Raw genomic sequence first — 25,861 nt, 5'->3', positions numbered from 1 at the left:
GTGAGAGAAATCGAATATGAGACTCAAAAGACAAAACTACTAACAATTAACCATCTGATCAAAAAAAATTAATTATATTTAAAAAGTCAAAATTTGTAACTTCAAGAAAAACACATCCAGCTAAGCAAGTTTTTCCTTAAAATCGTCCTAAATAATTTTAAAATCGGCCCAGCCTATAGGCCTTATTTAGCAGATATAAATATATAAGATTTAAAAGAAAAAACAAGAGTAAACCATAAAATTGTAATACATCCGTTTCAAATCAGTCCAGGAGCAGGAACATGACAGTATTCCTTGTTTCATCTATACATATGCCCCTCCATAATGGTGAGATTAAAAACTTGTCCAACAAGTAAATCAACTTTCTTGAAAACCCCCATATTTTATATAAACATTAAATCAAATACACTTTTCTCCAGTACAAGAGAGAGAGGAGATAGGAATGGGCCTCCGCTTACCAGAATTCCAAAACTTTTAAGTTGCTTAAAACCTAATATAATCGCTTCCTACATTCAGATGTACCGCAGAAGCAAGGCAGTTGTTTTGTTTTGCCATCAGGACCAATAACGCTATCAATTGCATAATTGTAGTCGTATGTAAGTTCCTGTTTGTCACATAAACAGATTATTCTTCATCTTGAAATACAGTTGAAATTTGACAATGTTAAATATGTGTGTGCGTGTATATATTATTAAACAAGAAATTGAAGCTAGGGGCTCTTCAAATAATCTTCTTGAAACTAAAAAGAAATAATAGTAATTAGTAGTAGCACCATACTGGAGCTGAAGCGTATACTCAAAGCTGAACAAGAAATGACTACTAGTTTCTGACAAAAATGTTATCACCTTGATTCTGACAAAAATGTTACTCAACTGCATCATACAGGCATGCTGTGGAATACACATGACAACATGTACATCCCCCTCATTTTGGTGTAGAAAGGGAAGGAAAATCGAGTATTTTGATTTTTCCTCTCCCTACTCTTTTATTTGTTTTATTGCTCATTTATTTAGCTTTTGTAGTATATTGGTTATATTGCCCAACATCATTATTTGGGCTTTAATTCCACGATTAAGTATGGTTCTGAAAAATCCATATAAAACCATGAAATTTCAAATACAAAATGCACCATATTCCAGAATAAATCTGAAAAATAAATAATAAGAAATATTATGGGGACTAACCTGCATTCGAGGAATATCATCTGCAGCAAAGAGGACTATACGGGCAAGTCTAACATCATGGTGAGAGCTTAGAATGCACTGAACAAAGAGGTTAGGATCACAACTGTGATTAATAAATCTAGCAACATTTCCAAAGGAGCTGGCATCTATGCAAAACTCAGGCTCAGGTTCACTTTCTAGAGTTCTCTCATCAACTTCATCCACAAGGTTTGACATAGGAAGAGAAACGTCACCTAGGCGTCTCTATCAGAAGAAATGCTTTAGAGAATATACAAAATTAATTCTATGCATGTACAGTAAGGCAAACACATAAAGGAACAAAAAGCATGCAGTGAAAAGAAAAAAAAAAAAAACACAGCATGAAGGCCTAGTATGGATGGACTGCTTGGCATGTGAAGCTAACAAAAGTAGCATCTCAATAATTATAGTTTACAGTCCGTTGCCTATATATAATACACAATAAGTTGAAAGACTATTAGCCTATTTTTGTTTCTATTATCAATTAGCATGTATACCTCAGCACATAAGCTATCAAATCATGATCATACTGCACGTGTATGCTTTCTCATGTTATGCAATTATCAACGATCATGCATGTCAAGCTTTATGAAACTACTTGAGTTATTCCCTTGAACTGTACCTCTCTTCCTCCAATCCCTTTCATAGTGTGCCAGCAATCAATCTCAAATATGTAGTCATTTTCTGAAATATCTTCTAATTCATCATTCTTCCTTAGGATTCCAACATACTCGCAAACTGGTGCGCCAGAAGGAATAAAGTCCGAAGATCTAACTGCCCATCCTTTTTCTTTAGTGCGATAGACCTGTAAGGAATAAAAATGTTTACTAAATGTGTCAATGCAAGTATGCAACTGCATAACCAAATGCACTGCTTCGCAGTTATAGGTGTTATACCTCAAGCTGGTATTTTAGTCCCTGCTGAGATGAACGGTTAACGCACTCAGGCCCACAGCCACAATTTGGACCACATTCAAATACAACATCTTTAGCTTCGAACAATCTGAAAATTATTAAATGGAGAGAAAATGAACTAAAGTAAAGACAGCACGGTCTTGAAGAATAACAAAAGATCAGCCAATTTCAAATGAGTTTTGATCTCATGATCTTGTGGGAATTACCACAACACCTTGGGTTTTGTGGTCAGTTATTTTAACTCGGCAAAACCCTGAATTTTTCAAAGCCATATAATTCAAATCTCACCTGCCACCATCACGAGAAACATATGGAAAGTCACCACCATTAAGTTGAGCACAAGAACATGACCTTGGATTTGTGCACTTTCCTCTACAATTGCACCCAGGAGCATCTGGTGGGATGCTCACATTTTTGGCAACTTTAATGGAATTGATATATTTAAAGCCTGCAAAGAAAAACCATTACACAAAAAAAGAGTCAAAAAAAATTACGAAGGAATAAGGAGACAAAGGAATGGAGACATCACATATGGGATATATTAAGGCATCAAATAAAATTTATAGAAGTAAAATCACTTCCTTTATACATAAGCATTCTTTGATATATATTGGTTGCACTTGCATAAACATTTGAGAAAAAAAGAAAGACATCTAGTTGAAATGTATAGAATAGCAATATCATTAAAATATCTTAAAACTAGTTGATGGATTTATAAGAATAATTCTTCAGAATTTTTTTTAATTTAAATGCATGAAATTTCACTGGCCCTTTTAATCCTACCAAGAGAAATGAATAAAGCAAAAATAACAAGAAAAAAAAATACAATAACCTAAATAAAAAACAATTGTCTCTTATAGTTTTACCACATAAATTGATAATATAAAATGATTAATGTAATAGTCAATTTATGAGGATATCTGTGGATGGTTTTCTCTCAACAAATTTACTTCCAAGTTCTATGCATATATTATTAGCTTAGCTGACAATCCAGAGATAAACACAGCCTTTTAACCACAAACAGGAAATAGTTTGCCAGCAAGCAAGGGCATCTAGCCCCATTAGCAAGCATATACCCAACCTTACTCAATATTTCAATTTAACTTGCCTGTTGGAGCCAAAGAAGGATTATAAAAATTAAAAACAGGGATGCATTTATCTTCTTGACCATTTGATAGGTCCTTGCACACAAGCCTTGGGAAAAAAGAAAACATGAAGTCAAATAGTGTGACTAAGGCACATAAAATTGTAGTGTTTGAATTTGACATCTAAGAAATCTATCTAGAAGCATATATATGTGGCAATTCATACCCAGGCAATTCTTGTTGAACTCTAGAAACTTTTCCTCGTACAAAGTGAACCTAAAATAAGAAGTCAAACTAAAACTGAGAATAGTAATATAAGCAAGCTACAGCCTAGTGCAAAACCCATGTCAACGTTACATGCACAAAGCAAGCTTAGCCAAACAATGAAATCCAAGAGAGATGAAGCCTAGGAGATGCTTCCAAGAAAATCCATGAAAAATATAAGCCACTTAATGACTTTTTAGCACAGTATGGAAAGCACTATTCCTCAACCACTAGTGGCTCAAGATATACCATGCTAAAAGGCAAAAAGAGAAAATAAAATGCAGGAAGCGTCTCATTAATAACTCAGGACGGAGTTTGTGTGTGTCCGTGTGTCTATGTGCACATATGTGCATGTGTGTTCCATATTCCTTGTGACCATAGATAAAATAGCCTGTATAAATCCAATGGACTGTGAGCCAAAAGAAAAAAATAAACAAATAAATTACCTGATTCTGGCTTGTCAAATTATCTTGTCCTCGTAGTCGTTTCAACCTGTACTTAAAAACTTTAAAGCCAGAAACACCTTTCTCATCCCAATAGCCAGTAACCTATTAAAAGGAAAAATACAAACTGAGCATAAGCAAATGATAATTAGTTCAATACTAACGATAGAATATCTTGATATTAATTAATAATGTAAAAGAATGTATAAATAATGAACAAGAATTACTAGTTTAAATTGGTACTACTGCATACCATCCCAAGATTCATCCATTATATTCCTAGATTCTCATATAATAAAACATCTATAATACTCCACAATAGTAAGTGTACTAGAACACACCAATCAAGAAATAGATAAAAAGTGAGGGTAAAACAGAATGGTAAGAGGGCAGTCTCACTTCCAAATTATCATCCTAATTTGATAAAAAAATATATATTTCTGAGTGGGGCAAAACCATATATTTATTTTTTCTATTGCCACAATATGAGAAAAATGTAATTTTTGTTTGTAGATGATAAGTAATGCACTAACCTAAAAAAATGTTCTATTGTTTATAGGGGGCGAAAGATAGGAGCATGCACACAAAATTGTTGAAAACAGTGATGTTATCAAACAATGACACTTCATACAAGCAACAAAATACTCCCAAGTCTACACAAACACATCAAGTAAATTTTCAAATGCAGCACATATTTAGTTTTAGAGATCAATTGTATTAAGAATTTTATTTCAAGACTTTAACCTTGTATAAGCCATCATATATGTATACTTTTTTGCTGTAACTATCATCACATTTATGTCCACGAATAACTCTAACGGGCACAGATTGCTTCTTGTTGTTCTGCAAATAGATTACAAGAAAAATGAGTAAAGAAACAATTTAAATTGCAAGTTAAATCAAACATCATAACATGTAGAACAAAAAACAAGGCAAAAAGTGCAGCTATATCAGTAAACTGAGCTCAGAAAGCACTTTGGTTGAGAAGAGAAGAAAAATACACATACATATGACGGTTAACTTTATTCTAATTGTGTAGCTTCATAAGAGGCTATCAATACTTGCTGAAAGTCTTTTTCAGTTTAGATGGGTAAACATCAATAGGATGGTTTAAACCTTTTAATAATGGCTCAGCTGGTGAATCATTTATTTTACAAGAGCAATATTCAATCCAATCTAAATCTATCCTAAGCTATTAAAACCACTTCAGAATCATTAGACATAGTTTTATACTTCTATTGTCATACTAAGAGATTTTATGGAAGTTAAAAAGAAGGGACTTCTACTGGAAAAAAACCACCTATTTGATTTTTTTTTTTTTAACAGGCTGGAGATGACACTAATAAACTAAAAAGAATCACAATAGTCCAACACACAATTAGCCCTACCACCATAACCGTGTTCACAGCAAATGTCAGCTATATATTTTGAGAAATATAATTCAATTACATGATTTATTTATAACGCTTGCACCAAATGACCAGTTTATAAGTGAAAGAACAAATAGCTTTGATACCAAACATAAGGTAGCATACTATAACCTATCATGTCACTAAGGTATGGTTAAATTGCAATAAAAAGTTTAAAAGAATTCTCTAATTGCCAAAATCGGATGTTTCTAAAACTTTCACCTAAAAATAAAGTTTGGAATTTTTGTAAGTCAAGGTTCAAATAACAAGTGAGAGCATTGTTTTTCTTACCATATCTAAGCAAGTTTATATGTGGATATTGAGCAATACATGTCATCTCATAATTATTATGAAAGTAAACCCACTGATTAAAATAACTGCAAATAGTTTAAATTTTGATTAAAGATAAATTTGAAACTTGTAGCCATTACTAATTAATAGTTGAACAGCATTTCAAAAAAAAAAAAAACCTGAACATTTATGTTATAGCAATTAAGCATAGAAAGAGTGCAAACACGATAGTGTAAATAATAAAGAAAGCAAGTCACATACTTTAAGAGCCAAATTACCACAACGCATAACTTGATCTCTGAATTGGCGTTTTTTACCAGGTATATCCTTTTCACCTTCACCAGTATAAACAATTTCTTCCCTATTACCAAAATCATCTTCATATTGACCAGACATCACAATTGCAGCAGCGAGAGGGAAGGTATAGCCATTGTACTCCTGAAATGCACCAAGAGATTACTAAAGCAAAGTAGGACTAGAGAAGCTTATAATTCAAATTATTTGCATAGGAAAATTATATAGGAACTTATAGGGGACTTGAATTAATCAGTCTTATATAAAAAGGAATATCTTCAAAAGTAATTAACCAACTAATGTGGTTTAGGGAGAAAACAGCAGCAATACGATAAAACAAAGGCTGAAAATGAGTAAGATAGAATTTGGAATACTTGAAAAACATAGGGTTAGATGAACCTCTAGTTTTTAAGTCTATTCATTAAAAGAACAATGTGGCTGTGAATCTATTTTACAGTACTAAGGTTATAAGTAAAGGTTTAATCCTAGCCCTAAGTCAAAACTCTAAAGATAGCTTATAATTCTGGCCATCCATCCATATGTCTAATAATTAATAAACAAGAATGAAACAATAAAATAGCAAAATAGTAATAGCTCTTTTGTCATCAACTCAAGCTAGATGAAATTAAAGCATACCTACTTAAAGTCTTATAATCCCAACTTGAACAAATAAAGTAAAAAAAGAAAATGACAAATAGAGTAGAATGGTCATTACTCCTAGGCAGCACCATTACTAAGCATGTTCATGGGCAGTTATCTCTTGTTATGACAGAGAGTGCAGAATTCTGAACAGGTCAATCTAAGTTGAATACTAACATTGCTCTACCATGTGATAAAACACTTTTATGACTAATAGTTAATAAAATGTGATTTCTAGTTTATCAATAAGGTTAACAGTTTGCGTTAATAAAACTACCATTTCATGCCTGCCTACTCTGCTGCTCCAATGGAAAATAAGAAAAGAAAAACATGGAATCCTTCTGATATTTGATGTAAGCACAAGCAGAAGGTACAATAACCTACTGATTCAACATAAGGTTTTCCAATGTAATCAATTCTCTTCTGTAAGAGTTTATGAAGTCCTACAGCAACCATTTCAGCTCGAGAATAAAAGCGATGCCCAACTTCAATACCTATAAAGAAGCAAAAGAAATTATTTTAAAACAACTCCATTCGGAACTAATTGATATTTCAATATAAATATATATTAGGGAGAACTAAATTCACCAACCAGGTAGATCACCAAAGTATCTCTCATGACACAGAACTTCATTTTTGTTCAACATCTGTCATGAATTTTAAAAAGATAAAATATGTCATACAGACTTCATCAAGCAATATACTGATTATTTTACTGCTGATATGGTAGCAAATACACAGAAAAGACAACTTTATTCACATTTTAGTGGCGAGTGAATAATAAACAAACTTTACATATCAATCTAATTCGAGCACCAGTTCTCTACATATTGAATGTATTCACATCAATCCTTGCAGACTAATAGCAGGAACAAAATCACAAAAGTATCACATTTTCATTGACTAAAGCAACAAAACGAGAAGAAAACCTAGAATGACAGCTGACTGTAGGCAGTGGGTTGAAAATGAAAATCCAATTCAAAAGCTTCATACAGCATAAATATTGAAAGTATATGTGCAGAGCATTAACCATAAACTTGCCTCAGAAATCGCCTTCAGATCAGGGCGCTTAGTCACACAGCCTTTGTGCTTAGATCGCTTAGCCTGCTTAACATGGCCTTCACATCCTTCTTCTTTCTGTAAATTTGCAGTATTAACAAAACTAATAAAGCATTTTCTTTTCATGTAAAATGAGACTGGAAGAGAAGAGAATATACCGCTATTAGAATCAAGTTGATAATATAGAAAATGAAAAATAAAATAAAACTAGAATTAAACAAAAATCAGGATACAAATTGCCTCTAAACCATAGAACAGTGCCTTTTTTATTGAGTAACATCATTATGGAATTTAATCAGCAACAAGAAACAAACTGGGTAACTAGGAGGTAATGTACCCAGGTGTATTCAACCAGAGGATATTTAATGCCATATATCAAGACATAGACTGTCATAATTTAATATCTATTTTGCTTTGATGTCCAATAATGTTTTATTGGACAAATTCCTATCGCTTATCACTAGTTTTTTTCCTGACTTGCTTACTGAATTTCTGCTCATAAAGGTTCCAGGAATCACTTTGAGCTTAAATTTGGTAAGTCATGACAAAGGCCCTTAACATAGAAGAATACAGCTTTAAAGAGTTTGCTTTTCTACCTTACCTAACTAACCTAATTAAAAGAATTGATGAATGCATCACTTCAATATAGGTCACTACCAAAAACAATTGCAACCAAAGCCGCTTCATTTTTATATTTAATCAAAACATATCAACGTGTCGCAGAAAAAAGCTAGCTTAGTGCACAAGGAATTAACAAAAGATTTTAACATAAGCACTCCAAGAAATTTTAAAAAACATTAAATGCAATAAAATTTACAGTTTAGAAGCTTACATCCTTAATTTTACCATTCGCAATTTCATGATCAGTAGCACTACCATTCACTCTATAGCATCTTGCATCTTCTGCCTATGCATAGAAACACAGAAATAAGGTACCTTGTTATTAGTTCATAAATAATACAAATATAAGAGCATAATTTGGGAACACAAACAGATCAAAGTTAAACCTTACTTGCATCCTATAACAAATATAAAATGAAATCATAACAAAAAGTTTGTTCCAAGTTATCCAAAGTACTCTATAATCACATTTAATAAAATCTCCAACTTCTTTCTTTTTTCTCCTTTTGCAGAACACAACATTAAACAGAAATTGCAATAAGTACTGCATTTAGTTTTTAAAAAATCCATAAAACATTTTCTTTTTACATTTTCCCTTCAACAAAACATATATAAACATGCACCAATTCTTACTTCTATACAAAACCATTGCAGAAAAAATAAACAATTCACCTTAGAGAAGTGGAGGAAATACTTATTGAACAGCCTGAGTTTATCTTTCACTGCCATAGTCGTACTTATTCCATGAATAGAGGTCAAATCATCACCATACTTGCCCCCTTTTGAATCAGTTTCCTGTAAATCAGCAACATCTTTTTCATCATTTTCAACTGTAACATAACCATTAGATAAACACTCCAGCTTTGCATTACCAACTTTGTGTTTTTTGACCATGATCTCATCTTGAGAATCATCCAACGTTTTCCTCTTCTGGCTACTACCATAAAAGGGTCTCTTCTCCAAAGGAATACTTTGGAGTCTGGGGCTAACTCTAGTATTTGGTGTCTTTCTTGAATCGGGTACATTCTGTATCTTCTCAATGTTTGAGTTATCACCATTTGGTAGATTTTGAAACCTTGGGCTAACTCTAGTATTTAACGTCTTTCTTGAGTCAGTTGCATCCCATGTCTTCTCAATGTTTGCGTTATCAACATTTGGTACATTTTGGAACCTTGGGCTAACTCTAGTATTTGATGTCTTTATTGAGAGAGTTGCATCCCTTAATTTCTCATTATTGGAGTTATCACCATTAGGTAGATTTTGGAACCTTGGGCTAACTCTAGTATTTGATTTCTTTCTTGGGTCGGTTGCATCCCATATCTTCTCAAATTTTGGTAGATTTTGGAACCTTGGGCTAACTCTATTTGATGTCTTTGTTGAGGGAGTTGCATCCCTTTTCTTCTCATTGTTGGAGTTACCACCATTAGGTAGATTTTGAAACCTTGGGCTAACTCTAGTATTTGATGTTGTTCTTGAGTCGGTTGCATTCCATATCTTCTCAATATTTGGTAGATTTTGGAACCTTGGGCTAGCACTAGTATTTGATGTCTTTGTTGAGAGAGCTGCATCCCTTTTCTTCTCATTGTTGGAGTTACCACCATTAGGTAGATTTTGAAACCTTGGGCTAACTCTAGTATTTGATTTCTTTCTTGTGTCAGCTGCATCCCGCATCTTCTCAAATTTTGGTAGATTTTGGAACCTCGGGCTAACTCTAGTATTTGATATCTTTGTCGAGTCAGTTTCATTCCGTATCTTCACAATCTTTGAGTTAGGGCTAGCTCTAGTATTTGATTTCTTTCCTGAGTCAGTTGCATTCCTTATCTTCTCAATGTTTGAGTTCCCAACATTTAGTAGATTTTGAAACCTTGGGCTAACTCTAGTATTTAATGTTTTTCTTGATTTTGTTGCATTCCATATCTTCTCAATGTTCGATTTACCACCGTTTGGTAGATTTTGAAACCTTGGACTAACTCTTCGCTGTATTTCCATTTAAAAAATTGAAACCACGCTACAAGATCTGCATGCAGAGGAATATTAGAATGTCGGAGTAAGCGGAAATACAAAAGAAATTTTCTACTAAAAACACGTCTACAGATCACACTGGCTCTCTAAATTTTCATAGAAAAAAAAAAGAACGGAGTGAATTAGCAGAATCGATTTCAAGGTGCGTAGTAAATCTTTGAGAACATAAAGAACCAGCATTGTTTTATTAGACTCATTCTAGATGGAAAATTGATTTGCAAGTATAGAAAAAAAAAGAAAAGAAAATCGAAGAAAAAGGAGGGAAAAGAGAGTGGAGAAGCCTACCAGTGAAAGGAGAGCTGGAATGTTGGAGGAGACTGAACTGGAAAGTTGCCGTCTTTTAGAATCGAGTCTAGGGTTCGTAAAACTATTCTTCTTGACATGGGTTTTCTGATTTAGAGATTGAGAGCAGCGGGAAAGCTGAGATTTTGACGGATTTGAATAAAAGTCTCAAAGCATGATTCTCACATTCAAGATTCTGCTCTCTGTCATTCAACCTTTTTGCCAATATCATATAATATATATATATACATATATAAACATATTATAAAATACAAGTATATAATATTTTAGTGAATACTAGAAAAATAGGTTAAGTAAACTACATTTAAAATGTTAATAAAAATATTAAAAATAAAAAAAACGCACATGCTTCAAAAAAAATTAAAATCAAGTGTTATAATATCTCTTAACTTGTAAGTTTTCATAGTACCAAAAAATTAAAATACATGTTTTTTTAAATAAATATTTTCACTTTAATTAGTAAAAAAATATCTTCATTCAGACTTTATTTATGATATATTTTTTATATTATTAAAATACTCTAATTATCATAATAATTAATATGTTTAATTTTATTTATTTAATTAAAAACACATAAAATCATTCATGAAAATTGAGAAAAAAGAAGTCCAAAATTATATTACTCCAGAGTTTGTGCCACTAGGCATGTCGAGGACTGTAGGTAAGCCCAAATCAAATTCGAGTAGATTTTTAGGCATTGGGCTTCAAAGTTTAGTACAGTGCTCTAAAAGAAAAAATATTTCAAAATTATACATAAATTTTAATTTAATATATAATATTATATATTTAATTTAATTTTAATTCAATTTTCACAATATAATAGCATTGTTATTTATGTGTCATTATTTTTCATCATATTATATAAAATTGCTAATGCAATATTTTATTAAACTAAAACATAAATTAATAAATTTAAATTATTTTTACGTAGATTAAAAAATATATATCTTTACCAATGTACTAGTGGAAAGATAATTTAAATTTACGTAGATTATTTCCAAAAGAATAATTTAAATTATGTGGAAATATTAAAATTTACTAATTCATTTTTAGTTTAGTAAAATATCAATAAGTAATTTGAATTTTCACCGACTTCAAGAAAAATAATGTTACTTAGATAATATTGCAAGTGTTATATGAAAATTGAATCAAAATTAAAATTTTATGTATAAATTTACACTGGACCGAAATTCTTGTATAATATTGTACATTAAATGAAAATTTATATATGCTTTTAAAATTTATCTCAATATAAAATAACTAAAATTTAAATTTAAAAACAAGACATAACACAATAATTTAAAACGAATCTAAACCCAAATTTCAAATAAAGTAAACCTTGGATAAACTCAAATCGAACGAAATTCAAAGCATTCTATTTATATCAAGCTACTGCCTTAGAGCCAATTTTCTTCTTTAGCAGACTAATATGGAACACTGGATGAATTTTGGCATCATTTGGGAGATCTAATTTGTAAGGTACAGCCTACAGGTCCAATTTTTTGAATGATAGTGTAGGGTCCAAAGTATTTGAGATTCTTTCTTGAGCTATTAAAGTTTTCTTGTAAGGTTGAATCTTCAAAAAAAACCTTATCTCTAATTTGAAATTCTCTCTTAGACATGTTCCTATCTACATAATACTTCATCCTTTGCAGCGTTTTCTCAAATTGCTCAACCAACATTTTGCCAAGTTGTTCTCTTTTTTCAAGCAGCTCTTCAACAATAACTACTCTAGCATTTATGCTTGCTTCCCATGCAAAATCATGGGGTTTATAACCATAAAGAGCCTGTAAGGGTGTCATACCTATGTTTGTACGGAAACTGCTATTATACCACCATTCAGCTAAAGGTAAGTATTTAACCCAATCCTTTGCTTTAAGGAAACACGTACATATTCAATCTTTCAGTTTGTCCATCAGATTCGGGATGATAAGTAGTAGTAAGGTGCCAACTGGTGCCTAAAAGCTTCATTAGCTCTTACCAGATCAAGCTGGCAAAACAAATTATTCCTATCTCATATAATCACCTTTGGAGTACCATATAGCTTATAAACTTCTTTTAAGTAAGGTTTAGCTATATCAGCAGAGTATATGGATGTGACAAGGGTAAAAACTTAGCGTACTTGCTAAATTTGTTTATGATGACCATGATACAACCATACATTTGGGACTGTGGAAGGGCTTCGATGAAATCCATGGTGATGACTTCCCAGCTTTGGTGAGGAATAAGAATTGGTTGCAATTTCTTAGGATAAGCTACATGTTCAAACTTTTTTCTTTAGCAAGTGTCACATTGCTGAACAAGTTATTGTACTTATTTCAGCATGTCAGCCAAAAGAAATAAAGTTTGAGCCTCTGATATGTTGCCTGGGACCCTGAATGGCCTCCCCATGGTGACTCATGTAGTGTCTGAATGAGTTGCTAGCTCAAGTCACCATTCTGCTCAATGTAGACTCTATTTTTGAATCCTAGTATCCCTTGTCCAAAAGTGAAGGAAGAATTATCAGTATCCATTGTCAGGGATGTAATTTATTCTGCAGCATATGCGTCCCCCTTGTAACTAACTTCCACTTCTTGAACTCACTTAGGAATCACCATAGTAGTTGATAAGACTTGATAGGACCCCAGCTCTTCATGTTGTATAGACAAGGATCTGCAGCAGCATTGGTCTTTAACTCTTACCCTTATTCTTGGTGAATGTGACAAACAACTGAACGAGTAAATTTCCTAAAGCAAATTCAAAAGTTTTTGTTACTGGTAAACGTTTGACTGGAAGGCTCACCAATAGTGTTATACGTCTCATTATTATAGTCCATTAGCCGCATGAGAGATGAAAAGTATAGGCCAATGCCTTCATCATTCAATTACTGCGAAAATCAATACCAGCACAAAAGTCATCTTGTCAAATTGACAAACATGACAGGAACCAATTGCACATAAGTGAGAATGGATTCGACGTTATGATGGATCTCTTTCCATATTTTTGTGGCAATAAGATTCATCCCTCATTGTTGCATACAGAGAGATGACCTTCTTGCAATCTTTCATGAATAGACAGCCATTATAATGTTTCTATTGAGGTTTAGAGTTTTGAAAGAAGATACGCAGGATAGTTTAGAATAAACAGTAAGGAATTTTTTTTTTTAAATAAGTAAGATTGAATTATTTATAAGGTTTAAAGTCATGGTCAAAGAAATTTTGATTTCTATGGGTGTTGAAAATAATTTAACATTTTCGTGCTTTATTTTCAAATTTTGGTTAAGATTAGGGTTCCATTATGGAAAACTTAAAACAAACCTTGACATTCCCTTAGACCTCGATGTCTATAGGCATTAAGACTTGTTTAAATTTTCCATAATTTTCTATAATAAAGAAGGAAAATTTAAGATTAACAATATATTAGGGTATTTAATTAGATCTCGGCACTCATGGTGTTGAGGCTTCTTCAAATTTTAATAAACCAAAAATTCTGAATGAAATTATAGAATGAATATTGACCTTTAATCGAGATTTCTTTAAATGGTAAGATTTTATCCATTAATTTACTTACCAATTTCAATGACCTCAAAAAATTTTGACTTAAATTTAAAATGAATCTCGACATTTTTTAAATGGAAAGATTTCATCCATTCTATTCACCAACTTCAATAACCTGACCTAAATTTAAAATGAATCTTGATATTTATAAGTATCGAAATCTAATATATAAGGAATAAAAACATGGTAAAGAAATAACGAAAGAAAAACACCAATATTTTGATCAATAATAACATAAAAGTAATATCTGGAAAAAAAAAAAAACTCTTCAAAATTCTCGAACCATAAATTTTCACAAGTTTTCAGATAACTTCTAACCTACTTATTCTTTGTATAGCTTTTTACCAATAGAGCTTTTTACGATAGCAACATGATACTAAAGCAAGCATAAGCACCTTGTTGTTTGGACAAAAGCGATAAGCACACTTTTACAGTAAGAAATCATGTTTTGAATGTATAAGAATTTTTAAACCCATAAAATTTGCATAATATATATAAAATTACATTTTAGATAAAAAAAACATTGTTCATTTGATATTTTTTAACATTCTAAAATTATTAAAATTAAGATGCTTTTTAAGATAATATTCATTTTAATAATTTAATGGGAACAGAATTAAAAGATTAAAAAAAAAAAGAGTTCAAATTTAAGTATTTGCAGAATGAAAATTTTATATTTGGATGGATGCAATTTCACATAGATTCTGGGTGAGGCTATTCTCAATAGGAAGATACAAAGTTCCAAGTCTTGAGGAAACCTTTTGTTCATACCACACAGTTAAGAAGCACATAAAGAGTTCAGAAGCATGAGTAACATCCGAATAACGAGTCTATGCGTTTGCATTACAGTCACACGTCAGCCTGCAAGGTAAATTTTCCCCCAAGGACCACTGATTAGGACATTGTTAACAACCTGCAAAACAAACGCACCAAACCTCTTTAGCCATAACAACCGAATGTTAGTAAAAGCTTTATGTCACATTGCAACAGAGATATTGTCAAACATTTAGCAGCATCAATCTGCCATCGAGGGTGTTAAGTGGCTCCAAAAATAGTTTAAGGGCAGTGCCACGCACAAATATGTGAAATACTATGTTTTCAAGCCAACCAACCTTGTGGCTCAAAAGGTTTAGGGTTTTTGTTAGTAGACTTAGGTTCCTAGTGCTCCTAAACTTGGGAAGGTTCAGCAAAGCACTCTATTGATGATCCAAAAGATGTGAGGAACCACTTACCAGAAAATGCAAATGCATCACTTTGGATAGAGAATGTCATAGTGGCCTGGACGATATAGCAAGGTAATAAAAGGCTTGACAGGAACAGTGCTACCACCTTTAGCATTTGACTTATCGCCCAAAGTAGGAAGGAAATCATGATGGTTTACACTAACACCGCCAATGTCACAAGAGCTCCGATCAAGGTACACAACACGAATTGGCACACCCAGAGCATCTGAAAGGGCAGTAATGTGCACATGATCACTCTCTTCACCCATTGGCTCTACGGATGACTTGCAAAACTACAAAACAGATTATATGATGAGAGGGAAATTCAAGATCACCAACCTACCAGAATGCATTAGTATTAAATGTGATCATGCAAAGGAATTTTGGTATGATTGGAAGATACAGTTGATGTAAACTGTTCAATATTATAAACATTATCACAATGCATGACTTGGAGAACTGTCAAGAAGGCATAAGGAAACAGTTGCTGCATGTATTATGTTAGCATGAACCAGTAATCAAACATGGTTCAACCCTGAAAGAAAAAGAACAAAGATTGCATCTGTAAATAGCATGCTTATAAATAAAGTGCCATTCAAAACCCCATTTCTTTAATGATGCATGAAGGGATGTCATGTTCTTATAAGCATACAAAAAAGTTTTATTATATTAAACAAACCTGTTCCACAGTTGCATTTGTTAATCCCAAAATAAAGGGTTCGAAAAACTCTGATCGCTTTCGTATTTCACCAGAAGTAACAAACCTGAAGAACATTACAACTAACCAACCAAACTTGTTATGAAATATACCAAGGAGAAAGACACATTAATACCTCAAAATCTTATAACCCCCTCACCATAGTCGGAAATTGACTGATCTCGACTCCTTAGTATTAACTCATCCTGACTGAAAAATGGGGAAAACTTTGTTCAGAAGATCAGTCTAGTTTAATTTCCAATACATGTAGGCAACTAAATTCAAGCTACACGGCTATCAGTCGGTCATTGATATCAGTACATGTGGTATGAAAAGAGAAAGCAACTTAAACAAGGAAAATATTAAGGCAAAGTAAAAATATGTACACACCTTATGGAATCTTCTTTTCCTTGAAGAACGCATTCCAGCTGCTCAAGGAATAACTGAAAATTTTTTTCACATGGAAGCACATATACAAAATATTGGTATTACAGATGAGAAAACATAAGCAAGGTGCTTCATGAAGAAAACTGTTGGTCACAATATACCCAAAACAAGTAAAAAATATACAAGACACCATTTCTTTTAAAAACAACTCATGAAATAGAAAGAAAACTTTGCACCCAAAAGCAACACAGGAAAACTAACTCTTCAAGTGTAGGAGAAAATAAGCTGCAACCTAGAAATTAAAATATTATAGCTTCCATACTCTTTATAAGACAATAAACCTAGAGTTAAATTAAACAAGATAACTACTAAGGGCTTCTGTCCTGAAGAAAGTATGAAAATGCATGAGCAAGCAGCATTAAAACATCTAATAAGAAATTGTAAAATAACCCTGATATGTGTTGAGTTAATAATTCATTTTTGGAATGGTAAAGTAGGCCCCTAATGTTTGAAAACAGCAATAGGAATTGAAATACCATGATGGCTAAATATTTCCTGATTTACCCTGTCCCAAACATTTTTTTAAGCCAGAAGCAAGACAATTAGGTGGAATGAACCAATGTTACTGCAACCCAACATGCATATAATAGGAACCGGGATTCCCACTGCATAAAAGTAACATCTGACAAATCTGTCAGAACTGGATTTTACAAGGAGTGCCTTGAAGAACTTGTAGTTCCCTTTTTTACCCCTACCCACCCCTTTCAAGAGGAGGCTTCTTGGGGGAGGGGGGGGGGATGTAATAATAACAAATCTGGAAGGTGTAGAATTACAACTCGATGGTAATAGTGGTTTTCCAGAAAACCTTGCATGATAAGGTATTTATACATGTCTACTTCAAGCATACACCTCAACATTTGTTATAATGAGGCAAAATGAAAAAAAACCAAGACATCTAATTGCCAAATACATAGGAAATGGAATAAAATAACCTATCAGCTAAGAAAGAAAAAAGATTGAAAGATATAATAGGTTACCGAAAAAAAGTCCTCAAATGTAAAATCTGTGTGGCCTAAGCTCTGAAGCGTCTTTCTACATTCTTCAACATTGCCTTTGATACGATCAACCTCAGCACGGTCTTGAGATTCCAAAATATGTTCCTATTCCATATTCAAAATTTTATAACTTACCACTCCTAGAGAAAATGACGTTCCCCCAACAAGAAGCTTGGAGATCAATTAGAAGAAGATAAATAAAAGGCATTCATAAAAGGTACTATGACATACAAGGTATGAAAACATAAAACTCCGGAAAAAGCAGTTTCCATCTCCTCGCGTTCTTCTAATGGCAGCATATTGCTGATCAAGCACCTGCATTAAGGATAATCACCAATGCCTCTTGTTTAGAAAAGTAACTAAATAAGCAAACAATTGTGGCACCAGGCAGTAAAAAGAACAAATGGACAGACAGCAATGAAAGCAAGAAACCTTTATTTTTGCTAGCAATATAGGACTTCCTGATTCATATTCAGCTGCCAACATAGAGAGTGGTTCCTGCAGTTCCATATAACAAAATTTCTCAATCCCACATGTGATCAGTATAGCAAAAATAATGACAACTGTCCTTGCATTGTAATGTTCATGAAAAGCCAAAATATGAAGCAAGCGACAAAATAGCCCAGTTGATTTTCGAATATCAAATGAACAAAACAATACGATACCAAGACTTGCATACTAGTTATTTAAGCTTTACAAAAATGGTGATGCAAGTGATCCACATAAAAAAATGACTCAACATGAACATACATAGAAATTACCATCCATTCTTCATTGGCATTGGATAATTGGTGTTTGATAAGGAAACAACACTAAAGGAATTGCCTTGGAACAAAGTGACAGCATAAAGCAAGTAGGATGCAAGAACAGTCAAATTGCAACACAAAAGATACTACCTATATGAACTGATAAATTCAAGAACAGAAAAATAGACAGACTGCTTTTTATATAATGCAGAGCAGCAAATTGAATATTAAAAAAGAAAAAAAAAGACCCAAAATATAATCCAAATGCAATTATGCAACCATGTTAAGTAATCTTGAAGAGTCATGTGTTTTTCTCACCTTGTCACCAACAAATGGAATTTTCTTGGCCTCCTCAGCATGAATGGCAGATTGTTGCTGCATGATATCATCATCTGCGAAGTTTGCCCAGTCATCAACTTCAGAAATGGGAATGGATACAGCAGATTCCTTTTCCCTATCAGCTACCGCTCCATCCTGATTTTGCATCTTTCCTTCACACAAATTCAAGTACTTGCAAATTTGTCAATGACCTATGCCTCGTGGCGTGAATTTTCTATCTGCAATTCCTCCAAAAAATATGAAAAATACGCTTCAGAAAAGAAGAAAATTCCCAACCAGACAAATGGTTAATAGCCTCCAATTAAAGAAAACTTCACTGCATTAAAGTAATAATCACCTTCATATTTTATTATGCATTTCATCAAAATAGAAGATCCCAGGCCCCATGCATACCATTTGCCAGGGTTGCCAAAACAAACTAAAAATACGTTAATATTACGATTTTATGATTCTACAAAGCAGCAAAGGAGCCTGAAATCTTCGTATAAATTCGTTTCATGTTCTTGTCTATAGTTATAGATAAGTACTAAGCGTGTTTGTAGAGTGCAGAAATTCCACCACCACTGTAAATTATAAGCAGCCCGGAATTTAAAACTAGTAATCATTAAACCAAGAAACGGTAAATGGAAAATGTTGCGGCAATCAATCATGCAATTTAGACCTCCATGCATGATGAATCAAAATTCTTTAAATTACCGTGAAGTTTTACAGAATCCATATCAGCTAACATTAGGTAGCGTGATTCTTATATTTCACTTTCCAGACCCATTAAAATGTTCTCTCGAAATACTCATTAAGCAACAAGATTTTGCTAAACAAAATCAATAAGAAACAATATTCTTTAAAAAAAAAATTCATAACGAAAAGGAACCCTTTCATTCTTCAGGCAAAAAGAATGACAAAAAGAAGTGTGGGGTAAGTGTAAAGAAAGCTGAGCTTACCAGAAATTGAAGATATAGGATTTGATTTCTCTTGGCAAATTCTCAGATCGAAAGCAAAGTGTTTTACAAGGGGGATATAGGATTTGATTTCCCTTCCTGGTGGCGAGTGGCGAGTGGCGAGTGGCGACTACCTTGTTTTTATTTTTTTAATTATTTATTTAGAATATATTGTTTCTTTAAAGAATAAAGAAAGATAAGGGTTACTGTTTCCGTAACAGTAAGTAAACAACACGCTTACTACCAAGTTACTTACTGGCTTCAGTTTGATTTTCTGGTCTTCTACTTTCTTTGGGCTTTGGCCTTTGGGCTGTTCTAAAAATAAATTAGCTGGATTTTATATTTTATACTTTTTTTTGGATCAGTAGCAGTGACATAAGATATTGTAATGGTAATATTAAAATCAATCATAAAATATGTATTTGAATTTAATAAAAGTATCATAAAGGTCCTTATATTAAGAGTTGAATTGTATTTTACCTCTCTATTAAAAATATGTAAATTAATCATTATACATTATATCAAATAACAAATTGGTCTTTCTGTTAAAAGTTTCGTTCATTTTTGCTGTTAAAAAATGGTTCATGTACGTCAGCATGAGGTATATATAGCACACCACATGTAATGTCTAGTAATTCCATTAGCCGAGCCAGTTTTTAACAGTAAAAGTAGATTAAATTTTTAACAGAAATGATAAGTTTATTCTTTAATGTAACGTATAGGGACTAATTTAACTATTTTTTAACTAAAGGGTGCAAAATACAATTTGATCACTAATACAAGGACCTCCACGATACTTTTATCGTTTGAATTCAAAACCATCAATAGTGGTGCGATTAATGATAAAATAATAAAAATGATATTAGATAAAATATGCATATGTAAAATGTTGAATATATTATTAAAACTAATATTTTAAAAATAAATTAAGAAAACAAAAATTGAATATTTTTAACAATAATATATTTTATTATTTAATAATATTTACGTGATTACTTATTTTATTGATATATTAGTTAAATAATAAACTATATTTTATTAGCTTATTATATTATATTAAATATAAATTATTTTATGTTTTAAATAAAATAAATTAGAAGCAACTTTCAGTATTCATTATTTACACAGTTTAAATTAGTAAAAAGGACAAATTTGGAAAATTACTTTCCAGTGGCAGAGCATTTTCTTTACTGATGCACAAACCCTCAGTCAAAATATATGGGTCTAGTGATAATTGGAATGTTCCAATTGTATTGCTGCTATGCGATAGAAAGGCAGAACAAGCGTGTGTTTGGGCTAAGAAGTTAAAAAATATTTACAATTTAAAATAATGTTTGATAAATATTATATATAAATTACGAACAAAATTATACATCAAAATTTAATGTACCAAAAATACATATGACAATTTATAAATGTGTTATAAAATAATGCATAAGATTATGCATAGGATTATGCATAAACATGTAAAAAAATTCATAAATATATACATAAAATAATATTAACATCTAAACATTCATAAAAATATACATAAAATTATCATACTTATTATCCTAAAGAAATGAATTTATCATCATAAATAGTTGATGAATATATATATCATGCATTATAAAATAAGAGTTATATATCATATTCATATATAAATTCAATACATCAAGTTTATTTTGTAAATCGAAAATTATAAATAAATCATATTTATAATGTACATATTAATCATACATCCATAAAAGCGATATACATAATGTACATACGTCAAAATAAAAAAATTAGATATAAAATTGACTTTACCAAGACATATAAAACATAGAATCTTAAAATTAAAGACAAACAAAATTATTTGATCGACACTATTGTAATTTAAAAATTTTAAGAGTTAAAAAATCGAAGGATTAAAATTGATATTTTAAAAGAGGAATGAAGAAATAAAATGGGAAATCCTTATTTGAAAATTGAATTTGCAAAGTTCAAAAATTGAAAATGCAAGAGATTAGGATCATAAAACTTCGATTGTTGGAGACGAAAACTTCAAAAGATTGTCAAATAATAATTAGCTACAAAATTTAAAATAAGAGTAAGGCAAAACAACAACAGAAGGAAAAATTAATGTCAATAATAGTAATAATAAATAATGTTAAATAATACTAAATAGATAGATAGATAAATAAATAGAATATAAAAAATAAAGAACTAAGTTAATTATCATTTTTTCACAATAGTTGTCATGTTAGCCGCCACCTCTTCGTTATTCAACTACGTCTAGGAGTTTTAACCCTTGAAAACTACATTTGAGAGGTTAAATTGAGCGCAATTTTTTATCAAGGACTTAATTTGTTTTTTAATTCTTATGAAATTTTTCTAGCATTTAAGTTTATATATACATACATAAAAATAAAAAGAAAATCTAAAGATAATATTATTGAGAAGGATAACTATAAACTCGAAATATTAATTAGAAAACAAATATCAAAAATATCAAAAAATAAAAAAGTGAAAAAATAAAATAAAACCCAAAAATTATGAGAATCGAGGTTTCAAAATTAAACTTGTCAATCAAAATTTATTTTCTCTTTCTAAATTTCAAAGAGATGAATAATTAGAAATTTATATCAAACTAGATGCTCATAAGATTCCTCCTTCAAATAAAAAAATATCTTAAAAATAACTTTTGTGATAAAATAATAAAAATCACTATTCTCATATAAAACCCCAATATATAATTATATAAAAAATAAATACTTGAATGATGATAGGACAAATATCTTTTTGTATTTTGTCCTACAAAATAAATAAAAATAAATGAAAAGCAATTGAATCCCAACCACATGTTAATATATATATATATATTATTTACATGTATCCAATGTAAGAAATTGCGTGCATGTGAGAAACATGTGCACCGTTGGTTTCCTTTGTATCACTATTTAATTCCTTTATTTGTCTAGCTTTTGTTTACAAGTGGATTTGTAATTTAAGTGACACAGTTAATATATGGGTATTTTGGAGCCCCAAAAGGACTGTCCAGTGTCGGATCCAATAAAACCCGAAAATTTCCTCTTCTAAATATCCTCCCCCATTTCCCCCATTATATAGTTTAACCCAAATATATTGCACCCTCACTTCAATCTCATAACCGTCGATCCCCTCCTGTCTTAATCCCACACATCTCTCCATTGATATACATTACCCCAGGCAGCTAGCTATCTAGCAAACCATTCTTTACATATCTGCGAACTATACATAGTATTAGCAGTGTTTTTTGGGGAAAAAAAACGGTGGATCGAAGGCATGGAAAACGTCCGCTTCCATCCGAAACATCGGAGGAGAAAAGCAAAGGACGCGATGAATTTGCAGCAGCCGCAACTTCATGGACTGAATCCGCGGACATGACAGCCATGGTTACAGCTCTTACTCAAGTGATGGGAAGCGATGAACAGCTTAGCTTCCAACAATCACCGACGCCCTCATCAGTACAATCTGAAGCGAAAAATGAACCTGCAGTTCAAGATCAAGGTATATATATATACACATCTATGGCTACAGTGAAAGATTTATCTATTTAAAGGTAGGTGTAGCAACTAGGGTTGCATCCGGAAAAGCAAACAGATAAAAAAAAGAATTACGTGTTAAAGATGGGATTGTCAACATTTTTCAGCCGGTTGTGCTCCTTTTGTCTGTCGTCTTTCTGATATTAACTTGTTTTTGTTCGTAGCAGTCATGATCTATCTCTTTCTCAAGTTTTCCTTTCTTTTCTTCTGGTCCTTCAAAATTCTCCCCCCCCCCCTCTATATATACATGTGAGAGAAAGAGATCTACCTGTCCCGATTTTACCTTTCCTTTTCCTTGTAGTCTGCAAGGGACTACAGGCTCGTCAAGAGACGAAAATGGAAATAAATGGTGTCTCCACGCTAGGGTTAGTCAAGTTCAATGTATCCAGCGGCTAAGGCCAAGCCTACTTTCCGTAAACAAGTTTCTCTCTCTCTCCGCCAATAAAATAAAAATTAGTGTACTGTACAGCGTTTACACTATATTTATATATATTCTTTCATGCTAGCTTTTTCTAACTTTTGTTTCTAATATATATGTCGATTGGATTGTAGATAATTCCAGTTTTCTGGTCGAATAGCAAGCTGGATGTAACTTCTTCTTATCTATATGTTTACTACTGGATAAGCCATAAGTATTCCCGATTGTCAAAATTTTCAAAGAAAGAAACAAACAAAAAACAAAAGCCGTGGTCAATTACGTGGGATGCTTTCATTCCTTTTTATTTTCTTCTTTAACCTTGTGAACTTATCATTCCATTTCCAATCTTACATTCTTTGCTTTTAAACTGTGCCTAACTTTGAAAGTAACTAGTATACTGATACAAAATCTGGGTTTCTAGTTTCTTTATCAATTCACACCTGTTTTCCCTTTTTTTCTTTTTCATAATTCCTTGACGTTATGCGTTGTAAGCTCGATTTATAAGTTTCTTCTGCTAATACACTAACTATAATAATAGATATCTTTTAGCTGGCTACTGCTTATAAACTTGTTAGCTGATTATTGGAAGAGAGAAAGTAGTGATATAAAATATATTGAACCGTCATGATTGCATGTATCTTTCCTTCTTTTTCATTACATTTGCAAAAGGTATAGTGAGAAACCATTGATCACAAGTAGTGCAATTGCTTGTTAGCATGTTTTTCTTTTTTAATTGACTCCAACATTTCAACAACTCTGGAATTAAGAAAAGGAAACAAACTTTGGTGACCAAGTTACGACATAAAACTACTTTCAATATACATTATGGTTCTAATAGAGCACTACCTAATATCCCACTACTTTGCTGGTTTCCGTTTGTGCCGTGATTGCATGCAAAATACCATGCAGAACTATATAAAAATAGTATATGCTAAAAATTAATAGTGTTATTTTCCTTTTTTGCTTTTCTTATATCATAAACCTGGCTAAATTTGGAATTATTTTGTATGTGCTAAATATTGAAGGGTGAGAGGCAATTGGTAAACTTCTTTGACACTTGTAAAATCTTGGTGCTATATGTTATGCTATGTCATGTCTTCATCCATTGCCTTTTTGCATGTGAAGAAAACACGAGGAAAAGACATTACAGAGGAGTGAGGCAAAGGCCATGGGGCAAATGGGCAGCAGAAATTCGTGATCCAAAGAAAGCAGCCCGAGTGTGGCTTGGCACTTTTGACACAGCTGAAGATGCAGCCCTTGCATATGATAGAGCTGCTCTCAAGTTCAAAGGCACCAAGGCAAAGCTAAATTTTCCTGAACGAGTCCAAGGGAATAGGGAGGTGAGCTATTTAACTGGCCCCGGAGATTCAAGCACGGTCCATTCTGCACAAAATCCTACTCCTGTAGTTGCACCTTCATCGTGGTCTCAGGACTCATACCCTCACTTGTTTCAATATGCACAGCTGCTTTCAAGTAGTAATGATGCTGATATCTCATATTACACTTCCAATCTTTTCAATTTCAATCAAGAAGAGCCTTTCTCTCCTCAATTTTCTTCAATGTCAGCATCATCCACCCTCTCATCACAATACTACCACCAAGACCTCACAAGATTTTCAACAAATTATGACAGCTCCTCTGGTCCTGATTATCCTCACCACTATGGGAAGGACTTCGATCCTAGTAACAGAAGCGAGTAGACAAGTTTTGCTTCTCAAGCTCTACATCGAGGTTCAGGAGGGCATCCAAAATTCTACTATATTTGCACCAAGCAAAGAAATAAGAATGCCCCCATTCCAAGTCCCTTGCTCCCTCTCCTTAATCTCTACATATGCGCTTACTGATTTCTTCAATTCTTATGACAAGCATGCATGATCTCAACTGGTGCCACTTTTTGTAAAAGAATTACATATATACACTGTAATTTACATGTATGAATAGGGAGTGGGAGGATGATTCATATCCCTATCTCAGCACCATGATTTTCAAGTTTTATGATTTGTTTTGCTTCTATTTTAATGTCGTCTTAATGCATCAGAAGAAGGAAGGAGGAGAAAGACATAAAGGTTAGCTTCCAAGTTTTTCTTGATGTCTTTTGATGTAAACTAGCTAGAGACGATCAGTTTGCTTTAATTATTGTCACTATTTCAAGTAATTTAAATATATATATATATTCTTATTCTTGTGAGAAATATAGTAGTTAGTGATAATGCAAGTGGAGAATGTACTGCGAAGAATATATAATATTATTCCAATCTTCAAAAGGTAGTTTCTTGGAAGAGTAGCTCCTCTCCGATAAACTTAATTTAAGTCTTTTACTACTTTTGTCTAAACCTTTTAATCTAAGCTAAGGTGGTGCTCTTCACATCTAGTATGTATAAATATATGTTAATATTGGATAGCATAATTATATATATATATTAGTATTTGA

At 32.2% G+C, this 25,861-nt stretch overlaps 3 protein-coding genes and 1 long non-coding RNA gene across 7 annotated transcripts; 1 reads left to right on the top strand and 3 right to left on the bottom strand.

Annotated features, from left to right (window-relative positions):
• Positions 1-209: 209 nt before the first annotated feature.
• Positions 210-10,773, bottom strand: LOC108476348 (histone-lysine N-methyltransferase, H3 lysine-9 specific SUVH4-like). Of its 2 annotated transcripts, XM_017778537.2 has the most exons (17): positions 10,529-10,771; positions 9,098-10,238; positions 8,894-9,016; positions 8,433-8,507; positions 7,583-7,678; positions 7,134-7,188; positions 6,926-7,035; positions 5,870-6,046; positions 4,653-4,751; positions 3,912-4,013; positions 3,428-3,477; positions 3,225-3,310; positions 2,405-2,564; positions 2,099-2,204; positions 1,825-2,007; positions 1,185-1,427; positions 210-604 (listed from the first exon to the last, which is right to left on the bottom strand). In XM_017778537.2, the coding sequence occupies exons 2-17, from the start codon at positions 10,208-10,210 to the stop codon at positions 491-493; spliced, it is 2,892 nt and encodes a 963-aa protein (XP_017634026.2). In that variant the 5' UTR covers positions 10,211-10,238; positions 10,529-10,771; the 3' UTR covers positions 210-490. The 2 variants fall into 2 exon arrangements, with proteins under 2 accessions (XP_017634026.2, XP_017634025.2); XM_017778536.2 differs by having other exon boundaries at positions 8,894-10,238; positions 10,529-10,773.
• Positions 10,774-14,736: 3,963 nt separating this feature from the next.
• On the bottom strand, positions 14,737-19,651 carry LOC108476425 (OVARIAN TUMOR DOMAIN-containing deubiquitinating enzyme 1). 2 transcript variants are annotated; one of them, XM_017778644.2, is made up of 10 exons: positions 19,471-19,651; positions 18,509-18,756; positions 17,877-17,942; positions 17,676-17,759; positions 17,427-17,549; positions 16,393-16,445; positions 16,163-16,212; positions 15,985-16,085; positions 15,315-15,598; positions 14,737-14,995 (listed from the first exon to the last, which is right to left on the bottom strand). In XM_017778644.2, exons 2-9 carry the CDS (start codon positions 18,674-18,676, stop codon positions 15,332-15,334), a joined length of 912 nt encoding a protein of 303 aa, XP_017634133.1. In that variant the 5' UTR covers positions 18,677-18,756; positions 19,471-19,651; the 3' UTR covers positions 14,737-14,995; positions 15,315-15,331. The 2 variants fall into 2 exon arrangements, with proteins under 2 accessions (XP_017634133.1, XP_017634132.1); XM_017778643.2 differs by having other exon boundaries at positions 18,509-18,747; positions 19,471-19,644.
• Positions 19,652-22,370: 2,719 nt separating this feature from the next.
• On the bottom strand, positions 22,371-23,217 carry LOC128290252 (uncharacterized). The gene is made up of 2 exons (XR_008279927.1): positions 23,088-23,217; positions 22,371-22,959 (listed from the first exon to the last, which is right to left on the bottom strand). It is a non-coding gene; the product is annotated as an uncharacterized LOC128290252 (long non-coding RNA).
• LOC108474572 (ethylene-responsive transcription factor ERF113-like) lies at positions 22,847-25,622 on the top strand. 2 transcript variants are annotated; one of them, XM_053025498.1, is made up of 3 exons: positions 23,430-23,470; positions 23,575-24,099; positions 24,556-25,622. In XM_053025498.1, the coding sequence occupies exons 2-3, from the start codon at positions 24,063-24,065 to the stop codon at positions 25,128-25,130; spliced, it is 612 nt and encodes a 203-aa protein (XP_052881458.1). In that variant the 5' UTR covers positions 23,430-23,470; positions 23,575-24,062; the 3' UTR covers positions 25,131-25,622. The 2 variants fall into 2 exon arrangements, with proteins under 2 accessions (XP_017632029.1, XP_052881458.1); XM_017776540.2 differs by lacking the exons at positions 23,430-23,470; positions 23,575-24,099 and adding an exon at positions 22,847-22,977.
• The last annotated feature ends 239 nt before the right edge of the window (positions 25,623-25,861 follow it).

The sequence above is a fragment of the Gossypium arboreum genome, chromosome 3, assembly GCF_025698485.1.
Source record: "Gossypium arboreum isolate Shixiya-1 chromosome 3, ASM2569848v2, whole genome shotgun sequence".
Taxonomy (NCBI): Eukaryota; Viridiplantae; Streptophyta; class Magnoliopsida; order Malvales; family Malvaceae; genus Gossypium; species Gossypium arboreum.
This window is presented reverse-complemented; position numbering and strand designations above follow the sequence as displayed.

Coding starts and splice junctions, on each gene's coding strand:
- LOC108474572 (XM_017776540.2), top strand. CDS start 22,851: ATGACAGCCATGGTTACAGCTCTTACTCAAGTGATGGGAAGCGATGAA. Junction 22,978..24,555: donor ACCTGCAGTTCAAGATCAAG/GTATATATATAT, acceptor TTGCATGTGAAG/AAAACACGAGGAAAAGACAT.
- LOC108476348 (XM_017778536.2), bottom strand. CDS start 10,210: ATGGAAATACAGCGAAGAGTTAGTCCAAGGTTTCAAAATCTACCAAAC. Junction 7,679..8,432: donor CGAATGGTAAAATTAAGGAT/GTAAGCTTCTAA, acceptor GCAAATTTACAG/AAAGAAGAAGGATGTGAAGG. Junction 7,189..7,582: donor ATCTGAAGGCGATTTCTGAG/GCAAGTTTATGG, acceptor AATTCATGACAG/ATGTTGAACAAAAATGAAGT.
- LOC108476425 (XM_017778644.2), bottom strand. CDS start 18,676: ATGCAAAATCAGGATGGAGCGGTAGCTGATAGGGAAAAGGAATCTGCT. Junction 17,550..17,675: donor GTTTTATGTTTTCATACCTT/GTATGTCATAGT, acceptor AATATGGAATAG/GAACATATTTTGGAATCTCA. Junction 15,599..15,984: donor CAAATGCAACTGTGGAACAG/GTTTGTTTAATA, acceptor TCTGTTTTGTAG/TTTTGCAAGTCATCCGTAGA.